The 17,657-nt window shown below is 37.9% G+C and overlaps 1 protein-coding gene across 1 annotated transcript in view; it reads right to left on the bottom strand.

The window, feature by feature from the left end:
- Positions 1-17,657, bottom strand: part of STARD9 (StAR related lipid transfer domain containing 9) — a 130,096-nt gene that overhangs the window by 73,273 nt on the left and 39,166 nt on the right. Inside the window, exons 4-7 of the mRNA XM_008702186.2 lie at positions 5,276-5,392; positions 4,085-4,117; positions 3,937-3,998; positions 1,168-1,280 (exon numbers count right to left, since the gene is read on the bottom strand). Coding sequence (XP_008700408.2) covers positions 1,168-1,280; positions 3,937-3,998; positions 4,085-4,117; positions 5,276-5,392 — 325 coding nt within the window. The remainder of the gene's footprint in view (positions 1-1,167; positions 1,281-3,936; positions 3,999-4,084; positions 4,118-5,275; positions 5,393-17,657) is intronic.

Genomic DNA, 17,657 nt, shown 5'->3' with positions numbered 1-17,657 from the left:
CAATGGGGACACTTGGACTACAACTGAGGTCTCCTCTAGTTACTGCCCCTACCACACACACACACAGAGACACATTAAAATAAAATACAAAGGTAAGAAATTTTGACACTACTCCATCAACTCCTGGTCTGCCCTCAAAGTACTGCTTTACACAGAAATGTACATTCACAGAGTTTTATGAAGTAAACTCCACTGGCTCCCAGCAAAGCAAATGGTTTTTGTTTTGTTTTGTTTCCAGGCTGCTGTTTATGATGGAACATTTGAGGAAAAACACAGGTGGCAGAATCAGTGACTGGCACACTCCATAAGCCATGCCCTGATAAAGAAGAGACCCGCTCTTGATCTTGCATGTCCCTTGCTTTGTCAGGATTTAAATTAGCATATTTCTGAAGAACAGAAGCATAAAATTCATGTGTTGCTTTTTATAAGTGGCCTGAAAGGGTAAAAACTTCCTCCACAAAAGAACACAACTGTTCCTACTTAATAGTAAGACCTAGCCTAACAGAATAAGATGATGGTACCAAACACCAAATATCAGCACTTAATAAGGAAGCAGCTCAGACCCGTGCCATGTGTGACATCTCCTCATCTCCCTTTTGCCACCAGTGAGAGGAACTACCCTGAAAAGGAGATGAGCTGACCTGAGACTCAGTCCAGGTCGTCTGGACCTGGCACCACAGACCCCACCTTATTTCATGCCACTTCCCCCCTCATTCTCCATGCTTTAGACACACTGGCCTCCTTGAAACCACCCAGTCCTTAGGGCTCTTGCTCATGCTGCTCCTTCTACCAGAATCACTCTTCCCTCACTACACCATTCTTCACATCATTGGTTCCTGAATCTCCTCAAAGCATTTCCTGACCATGCAATGCAGATGGACTATGTACACTGCCCACTGTTCTTTTCTATCACAAGATCTAATTATTTATTAGTCTTTATCACAACTTGTAATTAAGTGTTTATTTTCTGCCTCACCCCCACAAGACTATAAGCCTGCCTATGAGGGCAGGACTGTCTTTTCCATTTATTGTTACTTATCCAACATCTAGTACAGTAGGTGGAACATAGCAAGTTTCATTATACATTTGTTAAATGAATCAGTGACCATTTGGAAAGCTTCCCAGAATTCAGTTTGGTCTCAGACCTCCAAGACCACAGGGGCTCACCTTGTACATAGGGCCCCATCTCTGGATGCTCTCTGACACGCAGAGTGTAGGACTTTTTTTGATCAGATTGCTTCAGCAGATCCCGTACTCGTTCATTATAGATTTCCAGGAAACTAGAGGCGTGAAGAACAAGGCACATAATCAGATTTTGGAAAATGGTGACATCTTCTCAAAATTACATTTTGAAAAAAGGCAACATAGTTAGATTTGGGAAAAAAGTGGAGAAAACACTAAGCCAAGAACCAGAAGGCCGTAATTCTTGATCTAGTTCTACCTCTGATACTCTAAGACCTTGACCATGCCAGGGGTCCCCCTTGAGTCTCTTTCTACGTGTGCACAATTGTGTTGCCACATTAGCTGTCATCACTTCACAGTTGTAGGTTTACAATGTCAGTCCTGATTCAAATTTAGCCTTCAAGAGGCTATTTCAGCATGGTTTTGGGGTATGCTGTCACCAGCCTATACCTTGATCAGGCCACCAGAGCACAGAGTTTACAGGCTTGTTTCTTTCTTTCTTTTTTTAAAGGCATTTTTTTTTAAGATTATTTATTTATTTATTTGACAGAGAGACAGCCAGCGAGAGAGGGAACACAAGCAGGGGGAGAGGAAGAGGAAGAAGCAGGCTCCCAGCGGAGTAGCCTCATGTGGCGCTCGATCCCAGGACTCTGGGATCACGCCCTAAGCCAAAGGCAGACGCTTAACGACTGCGCCACCCAGGCGCCCCTACAGGCTTGTTTCTTAAGTGATTTTTCAAACATGATCTTTGAGCTCTAACTGGTTTTTTCTGTGAAGGCATCTTTAGGGCCACTGCTAAGCAATGAGGAGAGCTAAATGAAAAAGATTCTGGTCTCTACCCCTAATTTAAGTAGGACAGTTCTCATTTTACCTGTTTTATACACTGGGATTCTGTTTAAGATATGGTCTATCTTATACCTGCTGGTATTTTATTCCTTTTTAAAATAATAACATAGCTACAATTCTTAATTAAAAGCAGCAAAGATTTTGTTAAATAAGAAAACAAACTTTTCACAGAAGTCTTCCTCATCAGAACACAGATGTTTGCCTATGAAGCCAGAGGCCATAAAAAAAAGCCTCCTGCTCAGACAAACTCTGTGCACACTCTTCTTATAAATTGTTTCTCCTTCTTTCTCAAATTCGAACACAGGATGCCCAGATGCCTCTCAGAATAGTGGCTCCCAGATTTCATGGACAAAGAACATTTAATATATATGTACATGTTTACACATACACACACACACACACACACACATATACAGGCCTACAAATTTTTACTTTGCAAACTTAAAAAATGTATAAATACTGTTTACTATCATTTAATTTTTTAAAAGGGCATTTATTTTTGGGGGGTGATGAAAATGTTCTGGAATTAGATAGTAAAGATGATTGGACAACCTTGTAAATATAAAAAAAGATCACTGGGGGCGCCTGGGTGGCTCAGTCGTTAAGCGTCTGCCTTCGGCTCAGGGCGTGATCCCAGGGTCCTGGGATCGAGCCCCACATCGGGCTCCTCTGATGGGAGCCTGCTTCTTCCTCTCCCACTCCCCCTGCTTGTATTCCCTCTCTTGCTGACTGTCTCTGTCAAATAAATAAATGAAATCTTAAAAAAAAAAAAAATCACTGAACCATATACTTCAAAAGTGTGAATTTTATGGTATGTGAATTACATCTCATGTTTTTTAAAAAGGACACTAAACCCCAAAAAAACAGAATACAGAAAATTAATGGTAATTGGGCAATGGGTAACCGTGCACCAACATTTTCGCTACAGACTGGTTAAAACTTCATATTGGAGTAGCCAGCACTGTCTCAGAACTAGAGTTTAGGAACTACTGAACCAAAGAACAACCCAGCAGGAGCTAGAAGAGAAATTCCAAAAGGTAGTATTAAACTGTAAAGAAAGTGAAGAAAAGGAAACTGGGTTTTTACCCCAAAGATACAGACGTAGTGAAGAGAAGGGCCATATGCACCCCAATGTTCATAGCAGCACTGTCCACAATAGCTAAATTGTGGAAGGAGCCAAGATGCCCTTCAACAGATGACTGGATTAAGAAGATGTGGTCCATATATACAATGGAATATTACTCAGCCCTCAGAAAGAACGATTACTCAACATTTGCAGCAACATGGACGGGACTGGAGGAGATTATGCTAAGTGAAATAAGTCAAGCAGAGAAAGATAATTATCATATGGTTTCACTCATTTATGGAACATAAGAAATAGCAGGAAGATCAGTAGGAGGAGGAAGGGAAGAATAAAGGGGGGGTAAACAGAAGGGGGAATGAACTATGAGAGACTATGGACTCTGGGAAACAAACTGAGGGCTTCAGAGGGGAGGGGTGTGGGGGACTGGGATAGGATGGTGATGGGTATTAAGGAGGGCACGTATTGCATGGTGCACTGGGTGTTATACGCAAATAATGAGTCATGGAACATTACATCAAAAACTAAGGATATACTGTATGGTGACTAACATAATAAAAAATTATTACAGAAAAGGAAACCAGACAGCCAGGGCAAGCTGGACCATAGGAAACAACTCTTTGTTAAGCCTAGGGATAGGAATTAAGTTTCCTACAACCCAGATATCTAAGTATGTTTCTCATCTCCCTATACTGCAAAATATTTCTACTGTAGCTTTCCTCTATTCCTCTGGATTACTGTTGAAGCAAAGACAGGACAGCTGAACATGCCAGAATTTGGAGTGGAAACAGAAATATTTTAGGTCCCAGAGCCTGAAATGTTCTTACCTTACTTTTATCCTACAAGAGGAAGGCAGTGGGGCAGAGTCCTCCTCCCTGATGAAGAGACCCTGCACAAACCAGAGGGTTGGAGTTTCACTGAAGGGAGTGTACAAAGATCTACTCTGAGAGAATCTAGTCAAAATAGAGTCTATACCTCACATATCCGTGGCATCAGCCCAACAGAGGCCTGGAGAACAGAAGAAATGAAAGCATTACTGTTCACTCACAGTGAAACTCTCCCGCAACACCCAGAAACCAAGGTGGTAGTGGACGGGCACATGGGCTCCCTGCACTAGCCTCTTCACTTTAGGCAGTTTCACTGGTGGTATATAGAAGACTATTCGCGTGGCTCTCAGGAGACACTCATGGGACGAAAGTACCAGCTGAGAGGCAGATCATCACCATAAAAAGGAAAAGAGGAGAAGATAACAAACCCAGATACCTGCTTTCACACAATAAAGGTTATATCCTTCTTGGATAAACCTATTTACCACTGCGGTCCCTCCCAGAACCTTTCATTCCCTATACACACAGGAGACTGGGTGTTTAAAATACACATTTAGGGAAAAGTAGCTTCTTTTTTCATCTTGGGTCCACTACTAACTTGTACATACGTTAAAGGTCGTATACCCTGGTTTAGTGGGCATTTTCTTCTTTTAATTTCAAATATATAAAATCACGCTAAACAAGGACACAGTAAGCAATGAGCTGAGCACAAGGTAGCAGGGATAATCTTTCGGGAGGCAAAGTGTCCCAGAGAATGTCCCTGTGTTGTGTTATTTGTCACCTGCCACACCGTTCAACTCACCCAGATACTTCTAAACCTAAAACAAAGAGGTATGCTTAAGGCCCGCTACCCTCCCAATGTTCCAGGACAAAATAAGGCTCTCATAATCCTTCACACTTTTTAAACCTCCATCCAGTAGCTGGTTCTCCTGCTTCTTTCCAATGCTCAGATCTAACAAACATAGCCCCATTTCTGTACAGCCCTAAGCAACACTTCAGATTCAGTCTGGGGCTTGTCCACACCAAAGGTGTTAAAAAGCTTCACGTGATGAACTTGGAAATGATATGAGAAATTCAGAAGGACTGACAAGGTCAGCTTCATCAAAGGGAGCTGTATAATTCTAAGGTTCTTCAGGGTTTAATAAAGAGGAGCTAATTATTCAAAGTTCACCTTTCAATTAAAGGGCTGAGAAACCCATTCTTAATCCAGAAGAGAGCCCATTAAATCCTATTACAGTTGACTACTAAATTTGCATTCTTTCTCTCAGTAACAAGGACAGTGTGAGATTCAGGCTTGCTGTGGCAATAGAAAGAGATCATATCCAATACCAATACTCACTGGGGTCCCCAGCATGGTGTATGTCTTTCCTGAGCCTGTCTGTCCATAGGCAAAAAGGCATATGTTGTAGCCTTTAGCTGCTCCAGACAGTACTTCGGTCCCCAAATCCTGGAAAACCTGTCACAACGAAAGTAGAAAGCACGTCACTGTAGTCCTCAGATTGAGAGACCATATCATTTAAAAACTTACAATGTCTAGACTTGCACAGAGCATACAGTAAGCACTTTAAAATATATATATGAATGAATAAATTTTCCCTAGCAATCTTTTTTCTGAAACTGAATTGATTCTTAAGAAATTATAGGGAATTTACAGTCATATCTGTCTGAAACACTTTATAATATTTTTAGATTAAAAACAACCCAAGGTGGGACACCTGGGTGGCTCAGTCAGTTAAGCAGCTGCCTTCGGCTCAGGTCATGATCCCAGGATCGAGTCCCACATCAGGATCCTTGCTTGGCAGGAAGCCTGCTTCTCCCTCTGCCTGCAACTCCCCCTGTTTGTGCGTGCGCGCTCTCTCTCTCTCTCTCTCTCTGACAAATAAACAAAATCTTAGAAAAAAGAACAATGTTTAAAAAAAAATAAATAACCCAAGGCTCAGTCAGAAGAGCATACAACTCTAGATCTCGGGGTCATGAGTTCAAGCCTCACACTAGGTATGGAGATTAAAGAAAACTTTAAAAATCTTTAAAACTAAATAAATAACCCAGAATAGTGATGTATGGAGTTGATGAATCACTATATTGTACACCTGAAACTAATATAACACTGTGTGTCAACTAACTGGAATTAAAAACTTAAAAAATAATCCAGTGTTGTACTTACACTTTTTTAAAAATTTTATTTTATTGAAATTCAATTAATTAACATATAGGATATTACTAGTTTCAGAGGTAGAGTTCAGTGATTGATCAGTTGCTCACCCAGTGCTCACTACATCACGTGCCCTCCTTAATGCCCATCACCCAGTTACCCCATCCCCCCACCGACCTCCCTTCCGGCAACCCTCAGTTTGTTTCCTATAGTTAAGAGTCTCTTATGAGGGCGCCTGGGTGGCTCAGTCAGTTAAGCATCTGCCTTCAGCTCAGTTCATGATCTCCGAGCCCTGGAATTGAGCCCAGTGTCAGGCTCTCTGCTCAATGGGGAGCCTGCTTCTCCTTGTCCCTGTGCCTGTCACTCCCCCTGCTTGTGCTCTCTGTCAAATAAATTAATAAAATCTTAAAAAAAAAAAAAAGTCTCTTATGGTTTGTTTCCAAAGGTTGATGCTGGGTTAATACCATTTATGGATCTATTGACCCGTCCTCTCTCCAAACTTGTGGTAATCGTATAGGAAAATAGGGCTGGAGTTTGTTATTTAAAGAGAGAGCATTTGTGTAAAATATATAACTTAATGGAGCCTGGAGTTGGGAAAGTGCTTAAAATGATTTCTCTTCCTCTAAACAGCTACCCATAGTTTAATCATTAAGAACACATGTTTTGGAACTTTCTAGGTTCAAAGCCTGGCTCCTTGGGCAAGTAACCTTACCTCAGTTTCCTTACCTATGAAATGGAGATTTTTAAAAAGCACCTAAAACTCATTGGGTTTTTGCGAAGATTAGCTGTTCTAATATATGTAAGGCCTTTAGAACAATGTTTGGAACAAAGTGAGCACTAATTAAATGAAAGTTTTTCTTGTATTACACTTTATTTTTTCCACTTTTCTGTATAAGGACTACTCAGTCATCTTTCTTTCTGATACCCCACCTATTTTAAAAAGAGCTATGTACTTATTTGGGAAAATAGACACCTGAACACAGAAACCATAGTTAATACTTCCCAACTTCACACAGATAACTTTTGAAAAAATTTACTTTCTATCCTACTAAAAATTTATTTTTAAAAAAGCCCTTCACAAACCATTAAAGTGATAAATCATTAAAACTCTTCATATTTTGAAGGTTTTTGCTAGAGCCTAGGGATTATTTCCCACCTATAAATATGAAAATCATGTCATTTACAGGAAGTTACGTATCCAACAAAATATGTTAAGTTCTTGGCCCTTAATACTTTTCCACAGGAAGTCTTCATATTTATTTTTTTCCTGGCTTCTCTTTTTTTTCTATTGTGGTATATTGGACATAACACTATATTAGTTTCAGATATAAAATATAATGATTCGATCTGGTATTTACATATATTCAAAATGATCACAAGTCGTTAACATACATCAGCATACATAGCTACCAATTTCTTTTATCACGGTAAGAACTTTCATGATCCACTCTCCTAGCTGCTTTCAAATATGCGATACAGTATTATTAACTGCAGTCACCATGCTGTCAATTACATCACCATTACTTACTCATTTTATAACTGGAAATGTGTAACTCTGACCCACACTTTTTTCTATTATAAAATGAAGTTGCCATTATAAAGTAAGATTTCACACAGAAAAGAAATTCTTATCAGTTTTTAATGTATCTAAAGGAATATTTATGAAAAAATGGCTTTAAATTCTATGATGTATTTCATTTAAATATTAAATATTACTTATTTCTCTTGATCTATATATCCATTGTTAAAGGAAAAGGATTCAACTAGAAAACTTTTTCCCTTTTAGTAAAAGTGCTATTTAATGCAATAATAGATATCTTTACTGTCAGGAACAATATTTGAGTATCAACTGTGAGAATTATTTTTTATTATATAAATAATGTAATAAAAATAGAAAAAAAAAAACAGAAAATGCTGATAAACAAAAATAATCCCACTGTCTAGAGATAACCACTGTTAACATTTTGTCGTACGGCTTACTCTTTCAGACTTCTGTTCTATTCCTAGATAATACTGAATGTCCCATGTAAGTCTTAAATTCTGACATAAATATAGCAATTAAGAATACTTGAATATGATGAGAATACTAAACTAAACTTAGTTGTTTTACTTTTTATCTTGTTATAATTATTTATGATATGCATAGTTTTCCTTGTGTTTATGGCTAGACAACTTAATATTTTTTATTTTAAAATTTCTCTTTAATTTTCCAAGTAGAAAGGTATGCTAGAGCCCCACCCATCAGGTATCCAAGTCTAGCTAAGCCACAGCCCAGGCCCTGCTGTCCACTTGGCAGGCACTACCCAAAGTGCAAGCAAGGTGTCTAGGAAGGGGGAAAAAAGCCTCATCTATGTCACATTTGCCAAAACAACCCCACAAAGTGTCAGGAAACACTGTCCACTCTTCATAAATGTCAAGTAAATTCTGGGCTAGTCTCTCAATCCCACTGTGGGTCATTCATCTTTGGGTCTCTACCCAACATAAATGTTTACAGATGGTCCATTTCCATTGTAAGCCTGGTCAGAAGTTAATCATCATTTGGATCCTAGTCCAAGTAAGGACCAGATACCATCCCTGGTCTTTTGTAGCAGATTTATCTAAAGGAAACTGGCAACAGCCTGTATTTAACTTTAACAGATGAAATTAGATTTCCTACTTGGCTTCTCCATACTATAAGGTCAAATACAGAGATTTATGTCCCATATTCATTCATGTTGTGAATGTACACATACACTAAATACCATGGAAATTGTTTTTTAAACACTCCACAGGGAACAGGAAGAAAAAGAAACAATGGAAGTTTTGAAATGCAAGTAAACACAAACAAGGCCAACTGAAACCTATGCCATAGCCAATGGAGAGAAAGAAGAATCGATATTCTGAAAGAAACTAGTCTTGACATGGGTAGGTCTCAGAACTAGATTTCTCTTCACCTTGGGAAGCAAACATTTATTAAATTCCTAAAAGGGCCCTACCACTGCAGGGGCACAGTGAGAGATTTGAAAGACATTTAAAACATTGTCTTGGTTCAAAATGAGCTTACCATATGGTTGAAGAGACAGATCATGCAGTTAGTAAAAAGTTCAATACTAGTACATAGTAAAATACAAATGAAGGGTAGATATAAACATATCTGAGAAGGGAAAATGATTGTGGGCTGGAGATGTTAGAGAAATCCTCCTAGCAGAGATGGCACTTGATCTGTGTCTTAGGCATGTTTTCAGAGAAGTCCCTTCTTTTAATTACATCCCCAGATAAAGGCCTCCACTTTTTTTAATAATATTTTTTTATTATATTATGTTAGTCACCATACAGTACATCCCTAGTTTTTGATGCAAAGTTCCATGATTCATTACTTGCATATAACACCCAGTGTGCACTGGGTGTTAAAGGCCTCCACTCTTTTTTTTTTTTTATATTTTTTTTATTATATTATGTTAGTCACCATACAGTACATCTCTGGTTTTTGATGTAAAGTTCCATGATTCGTTAGTTGCGTATAACACCCAGTGCACCATGCAATACGTGCCCTCCTTACTACCCATCACCAGCCTATCCCATTCCCCCACCCCCCTCCCCTCTGGAGCCCTCAGTTTGTTTCTCAGAGTCCACAGTCTCTCATGCTTCATTCCCCCTTCTGATTACCCCCCTTTCTTTATCCCTTTCTTCTCCTACCGATCTTCCTACTTCTTATGTTCCATAGATGAGTGAAACCATATGATAATTATCTTTCTCTGCTTGACTTATTTCACTTAGCATTATCTCCTCCAGGGCGTCCATGTTGCAGCAAATGTTGAGAAATCGTTCTTTTTGATGGCTGAGTAATATTCCATTATATATATGGATCACATCTTCTTAATCCAGTCATCTGTTGAAGGGCATCTCGGCTCCTTCCACGATTTAGCTATTGTGGACAATGCTGCTATAAACATTGGGGTGCATATGGCCCTTCTCTTCACTCTTAATCAAGAGTGACCTCAGGACCCCACCACAAGATCTAAAATGTATCCTTGTCATTTTCATCCTTCAGAAAGTCAGAGTTCTGGCTGAAACAATAAGACAACTAGGTCACTTTACTCTGAAAAACCTTTGGACCTCCATTTGCCATCTCTAAATATCTGGCTCTCAACCTTGGAAAGTTCATGCCTAGGACCCAAGATCTCCCACCACAGGAACAACAAACATCCAGGGAAGTAATCCCAGAAACAGCTAAATAAATCTCTCCCCATCCTTCATTCAGGTTACTTTATTTGAACAAGGAGGTCTGGGTACCAAAAGGATAGACATCAGCAGCTACATATTGTTATCCTCAATGGAAGGGTCGCACTGGTAGTGGCAGTGGCCCATTCACATTATGCAACCCTTTAGTGGTATGAAAGTATCACTTCCTAAAATGAATACTACTCTGTGGCAAGATAAAACAGCATCTTTCTGGAGTTTCTGCTTGGGTTTTGTAAACTAGCCCTCTTCTCACAATGCCCTGTAAGATAACATCCAAGAGATCCCTCCTGAAGAGGGAAAAGGAGGAGACAGAAGGGCTGCAATTTTTTTTTATTTTAATGTTTTTTTTATTATATTATGTTAGTCACCATACAGTACATCCTGGTTTCTGATGTAAAGTTCGATGATTCATTAGTTGCGTATAACACCCAGTGCACCATGCAATCCGTGCCCTCCTTACTACCCATCACCAGTCTATCCCATTCCCCCACACCCCTCCCCTATGAAGTCCTCAGTTTGCTTCTCATAGTCCATAGTCTCTCATGCTTCATTCCCCCTTCTGATTATTTTCTTAACCATGACACAGGACTGAAGAATCTCCCAGAGTGGCCCCACTTAAGATATCTCAGACCCTATAGCTACTGTCATCATTACAGAACTAGGGGGCATTTGGAAAAGACCAAAGCATTCAGCCTTTATCTAACTGGTCTCATTATATTGCTTTAGTCAGCAGAAAGAGGAAAAATAAAGCTGAAATATACATGCATTTCTATCTTGCTTTCTTCTGTCTCCTCCAAAACTGTACTTATTATCTATAATGTAGACATTGTAATTTAATATCGCAATATGTTATCAGCACTTCCAAATCAGTATTAGTCCACATCCCTAAAGAAAACTGGAAGAACTACCCAAATGCTACTGCTGTGCACATATATTTTCATTGTAGTTTTCCATCTTTCTACAAATACATTTTATATGGTTGCTACTCAGAGTATATAAGCTTTTGTGTACTGCTTTTCATTCCTACATTCCTGAAACACTTAAGCATTTTAAACATTTCTGTTATTCATTTTCACAATTACAATTTTATAGATTCATAACTCACACAACTATCCTAAAGAATTAACAATTGACTGTTTTCTTATTCTCATTCCAACGTGAGATGAGTGAAACCCAAAACTCCCATTAAGAAACATTAGTAGTGGGGGGGCGCCTGGGTGGCACAGCGGTTAAGCGCCTGCCTTCGGCTCAGGGCGTGATCCCGGCGGTCTGGGATCGAGTCCCACATCAGGCTCCTCCGCTATGAGCCTGCTTCTTCCTCTCCCACTCCCCCTGCTTGTGTTCCCTCTCTCACTGGCTGTCTCTATTTCTGTTGAATAAATTTAAAAAAAATTTAAGAAAAGAAAAGAAAAGAAAAAGAAATATTAGTAGTGGGGTGCCTGGCTGGCTCAGTTGGTAGAGCATGCAGCTCTTGATCTTGGGGGTGTGAGTTCGAGCCCCATGCTGCATGTAGAGATTACTTAAAAAAAAAAAAAATCTTAAAAAAAAAAAAGGAATATCAGTAGCAACTAGTGCTACCAGTTTATAACTGCAATTCAAGATCAATTATTCCTGGTTGTAAGATAACACAGAAAAAAAAAAAAGGAGATTTCACAATTTTTAAGCCCTCAATTTCCAAAATTCTTTGAACTCAACTCACCTTAGTCAAGTACCCCTTACCCTGACATAAATTTGCTAAATGGGGTGGGTTATTTTCTTATTTGAATAGAGTTGCCACATATTACTACATTACTTTCAAGTGTAAAACACAATTAGACAAGTTTATACATTAAGCTATGCTCACCACAAGTGTAGCTACCATCTGTCATTGTATAATACTATTATAATATCATTGATTATATTATTTATGCTATGCTTTTAACTCCTGTGATTTATTCTTTCCATAACTGGAAGCCTGTATCTCCTACCTCCCTTCACCTATTTTACCCATACCCCCCAGCTCCTTCCCCTCTGGCAACCATCATTTACTTCTCTGTATTTATAGGCATGATTATGCTTTTTGTTTTTCACTTGTTTTTTTTAAGTTCCACATATGAGTGAAGTTATATGGTATTTATCATTCTCAGGCAACATATTTCACTTAGCATAATACCTTCTAGGTCCATCCATTTTATTGCAAGTGGCACAATCTCATCCTTTTTAATGGCGGCATAATATTCCACTGGATATGGTTATACACACACACATATGTATACACACATATGTACACACACAAACACACACACCTACATTTATTGCATTATTTACAAAAGCCAAATTATGGAAGCAGCCCAAGTGTCCATCAATACATGAACGCTTACTATACTGGAATTAAAATTAAAAACTTAAAAAACTCATAGGGGTGCATATATCTTTTTGAATTAGTGTTTTTGTTTTCTTTGGGTAGATACCCAGTAGTGGAATTACTGGATCATATGGTAGTTCTATTTTTTAATTTTCTGAGGAACCTCCATATTGTTTTCCACAGTGGCTATACAAATTTATATTCCAAGAGTGCATGACGGTTTCTTTTTCTCCACATTCTTGCCAACACTTGTTTCTTGTGTTTTTTATTTTGGTTATCCTGAGAGGTGTGAGGTAATATCTCATTGTGGTTTTGATTTGCATTTCCCTGATGATTAGTGATGTTGAGCACCTTTTCATGTGTCTCTTGGCCATCTGTATGTCTTCTTTGAGAAAATGTCTAGTCAGGTCTTCTGCCCATTTTTCAATTGGGTTATTTGGCTTTTTAGTGTTGAGTTGTGTAAGTTCTTTACATATTTTGCAATATTAACCCCTTATTGGATATACCACTTGTGAATATCTTCTCCCATTCAGTAGGTTGCCTTTTCATTTTGTTGATAGTTTCCTTTGCCATGCAGAAGCTTTTTATTTTGATGTAGTCCCAATAGTTTATTTTTTGCTTTTGTTTCCCTTGTCTGAGGAGACACACCTAGAAAAATGTTGCTATAGCTTATGTCGTATAAATTACTATCTGTGTTCTCTTCTAGGATTTTTATGGTTTCAGGTCTCACACTTAGGTCTTTAATCCATTTTGAATTTATTTTTGTATATGGTATTAGAAAGTGGTCCAGTTTTCCCAACACCGTTTATTGAAGAGGATGCCTATTCCTCATTGTATATTCTTACCTCCTTTGTCATTGGTTAATAGGCCATATAAGTGTGGGTTTATTTCTGGGCTCTCTATTCTGTTCCATTGATCTATGTGTCTATTTTTGTGCCAGTATCATACTGTTTTGATTACTACAGCTTTGCAGCGTATCTTGAAATATGGCATTATGATACCTCTCCAACAGCTTTGTTTTTCTTCCTCAAGACTATTTTGGCTATTTGGGGTCTTTTGTGGGTTACATACAAATTTTAGTACTGTTTGTTATAATTTTGTGAAAAACGCTATTGGTATTTTGATAGGGATTGCACTGAATCGACAAATTGCTTTTAGTAGTATGGACATTTTAACAATATTAATTCTTCCATTCATGAGCATGGAATATCTTTCCATTTGTGTCATCTTCAACTTCTTTCATCAGTGTTTTATAGTTATCAGAGTACAGGTCTTTCACCTCCTTGGTTAGGTTTATTCCTAGGTATTTTATTCTTCTTGGTATAATTGTAAATGGTATTGTTTCCTTTATTTCTCTTTCTGCTACTTTGTTATTAGGGTATAGAAACACTACCAGTTTCTGGGTATTAATTTTGTATCCTGCAACTCTACTGAATTCATTAATCAGTTCTAATAGTTTTTTGGTGGAGTCTTTAGGATTTTCTATGTATAGTATCATGTCATCTGCATATAGTGACAGTTTAACTTCTTTACCAATATGGATGCCTCTTATTTATTGTCTTGAATGCTGCAGTTAGGACTTCTAGTACTGTGTTGAATGAAAGTGTTAAGAGTAGATACCCTTGTCTTGTTCCTGATCTTAGAGGAAATGCTTTCAGCTTTTCACCATTGAGTATGATGCTGGTTGTCAGCTTTTCATATGTGGCCTTTACTATGTTGAAGTATGTTCCCTCTAAACTCACTTTGTTGAGAGCTTTTATCATGAATGGATACTGAATTTTATCAAATGCTTTTTTTGCATCTACTTAGATGGTCACAGGAGTTTTATTTTTCATTTTGTTGTTGTGATATATCTAGCTGATTTTCAAAATACTGAACTATCTTTGCACTCCTGAAATAAATCCCACTTGATCATGGTGAATGATTCTAATATTTTTTGAGGATTTTTGCATCAGTGCTCATCAGGGATACTGGCCTGGAGAGAGAGAGAGAGAGAGTAGTGTTTTTATCTGGTTTGGTATTAGGATAATCTGGCCTCATAGAATGTATTTGGAAGTTTTCCTTTCTCTTCTATTTTTTTTTTTAAACAGTTTGAGAAGAATAGGTATTAACTCCCTTAAATGTTTGACAGAATTCACCTGTGAAGCCATCTGGTCCTGGACTTTTGTTTTTTGGTAGTTTTTTTTTTATTATTGATTCAATTTCATTGCTAGTAATCTGTCTGATCAAATTTTCTATTTCTTCCTGATTCAACTTGGGAAGATTTTATGTTTCTAGGAATTTATCCAATTCTTCTAGGTTGTCCAATTTGTTGACATATAAGATTTCATACTATTCTCTTATAATCTTTTGTATTTCTGTGGTGTCAGGTCTCTCTGATTTTATTTGGGTCCTTTTTTTTTCTTTAGAGTCTGGCTAAGCATTTTATCAATTTTATTTATCTTCTTCATTTATTCCTATTCTGATCTTTAGTATTTCCTTCCTTCTACTCAACTTGGGTCTTGTTTGTTCTTTTTCTAGATCCTTCAGGTTTTAAGGTGAGACTGTTTATTTGAGCTTTTTCTTGTCTCTTAAGGTAGGCCTGTATCACCACAGATTTTCCTCTTAGAACTGCTTTTGTTGCATTGGTTGGGTTATTTTTAATCAACTCCATCCAGCACTCAAGCTCTCTCCTCCCACTCTCATCTTTGAGCTGTACACTGTCACATCAGAATCAGTGAGAACACACGGGTTTCAACAGAAAAAGATACAGAAATAGATATGATGTAACTGCATGTGTATGTGTATGTGTGTGTGTGTGTGTGTACACACAAATGTATCATCCCTAGCTTTGTCTAACTCTACTGAGAGAACCTGGGAGCAGTGATACCCCAACAGCAATGACCACACCTACCACCCAGATCTCACCTTCTAAATATCATTTTCTACTAATAGGAGCAATTTGCGCATCATAACAAGCAATGATAATAATAACAGACTGTAATTCATTGAATAAAATGGGAAACCACAAATTAATACACATATAATAAATAATTTGAAAATCTGACAAGGAATGGGATATTTACATAGTAAGTACCCCTCAACAAAATATTGATTACAAAGAGGGGAAAAGAGTAACTTTACAGTGGAGAAGACTGGCAGATGCCACCTTAATCAAGTAATCAAAGTCAACTCTGTGATATTTCTACCAAAATGTATAATCTGAATCTAACCATGGAGAGACACTGGACAACCAAATTAAGGAACATTCTACAAAATAACTGGCCTGTAATCTTCCAAAGTGTCAAGATTATGAATATAAGGAAAAACTGAGGAACTGTTCCAGACTGAATTAAACTAAACATAAGATGACTAAATGCAACAAGTAATTCTCAAATACATCTTTTTGGTATAAAGGGCATTACTAAGACAATCAACAAAACATGAATGGGGTCTAAAGATGAGATGATAGTAATGTAACACTTTAATTTCCCAATTCTGAAGGTTGCATTGTGGTTATATTAGAGAATGTTGTTTTCTATAAGAAAATACTCAATTACTTGGGTATTTGGACACCAGGATGACAACTTTCAGATAGCTCAGGAATAAAGTTTTAAATGTACTTCCATCTTCTCTAAGTTTTTCATTTCAAAAAAAATTTAAGTTTATAAAAAGATGTAAAATATAACATCATATACATAAACACAGAGGGATAGAAGAGTAAAGATGTAGAACTTTTTTTTTTTTAAGATTTTATTTATTTGACAGAGAGAGACACAGCGAGAGAGGGAAAACAAGCAGGGGGAGTGGGAGAGGGAGAAGCAGGCTTCCTGCTGAGCAGGGAGCCCTACGCGGGGCTCGATCCCAGGACCATGTGATCATGACCTCAGCCTAAGGCAGACGCATAACGACTGAGCCACCCAAGCACCCCAAGATGTAGAACTTTTAGAATATGTTAGAAATTATGCAACCATCAACATAATATAGAGTGCTATATATTTATTATGTTATATATGAACCTCATGGTAACCACAAACCAAAAACCTATAATAGATACACAAAAAATAAAGAGAAAGGAATCCAAGCATAATGTTGAATGAAGTCATCAATCACAAGGGAAGATCAAAAGAAGAAAGGAACAAAGGTAGACTACGAAAACAACCAAAAAACAAATTAACGAAACAGTAATAAGGACATACCTATCAATAATCACTTTAAATGTAAATGGTCTAAATGCTCCAAATGACATAGGGTGACTGGATAAAAAATAAGAGCCATCTTAATGCGGCCTGTAAGACACTCACTTCAGACCTAAAGACATATACAGACTGAAAGTTACAGGATGGAAAAAGATATTCCATGAAAATGAAAGTGAAAAAAAAAGCTGGGGGAACAAAACTTTTATCAGACAAAATAGACTTTTAAAACAAAGACTGTAACAAGACACAAAGAACGCCATTACATAATGATAAAGGGATCAATCCAACAAAAGGATATAACACGTGTAAACGTCTACACACAGGAGCACCTATTATATAATGCAAATATTAACAGACATAAAGGGAGAAGCTGACAGTAATACGCTAATAGAAGGGGACTATAACACCCCACTTGTTTGAATGGATAGATCATACAGAAAGAAAATTTTAAGGACAGTGGCCTTGCATGACATATTAGACCAGATGGACAGGTATATGCAAAAGAATGAAACTGGACCACTTTCTGACACCATACACAAAAAAACTCAAAATGGATTAAAGACCTAAATGTAAGACCTGAAACCATAAAAATTCTAAAAGAAAACACAGGTAGTGGGGCGCCTGGGTGGCACAGCGGTTAAGCGCCTGCCTTCGGCTCAGGGCGTGATCCCGGCGTTCCGGGATCGAGTCCCACATCAGTCTCCTCCGCTATGAGCCTGCTTCTTCCTCTCCCACTCCCCCTGCTTGTGTACCCTCTCTCGCTGGCTGTCTCTCTCTCTGTCAAATAAATAAATAAAATCTTTAAAAAAAAAAAAAAAAAAAAAAG

The sequence above is a fragment of the Ursus maritimus genome, unplaced genomic scaffold (assembly GCF_017311325.1).
Source record: "Ursus maritimus isolate PB19 unplaced genomic scaffold, ASM1731132v1 scaffold_35, whole genome shotgun sequence".
NCBI lineage: Eukaryota > Metazoa > Chordata > Mammalia > Carnivora > Ursidae > Ursus > Ursus maritimus.
This window is presented reverse-complemented; position numbering and strand designations above follow the sequence as displayed.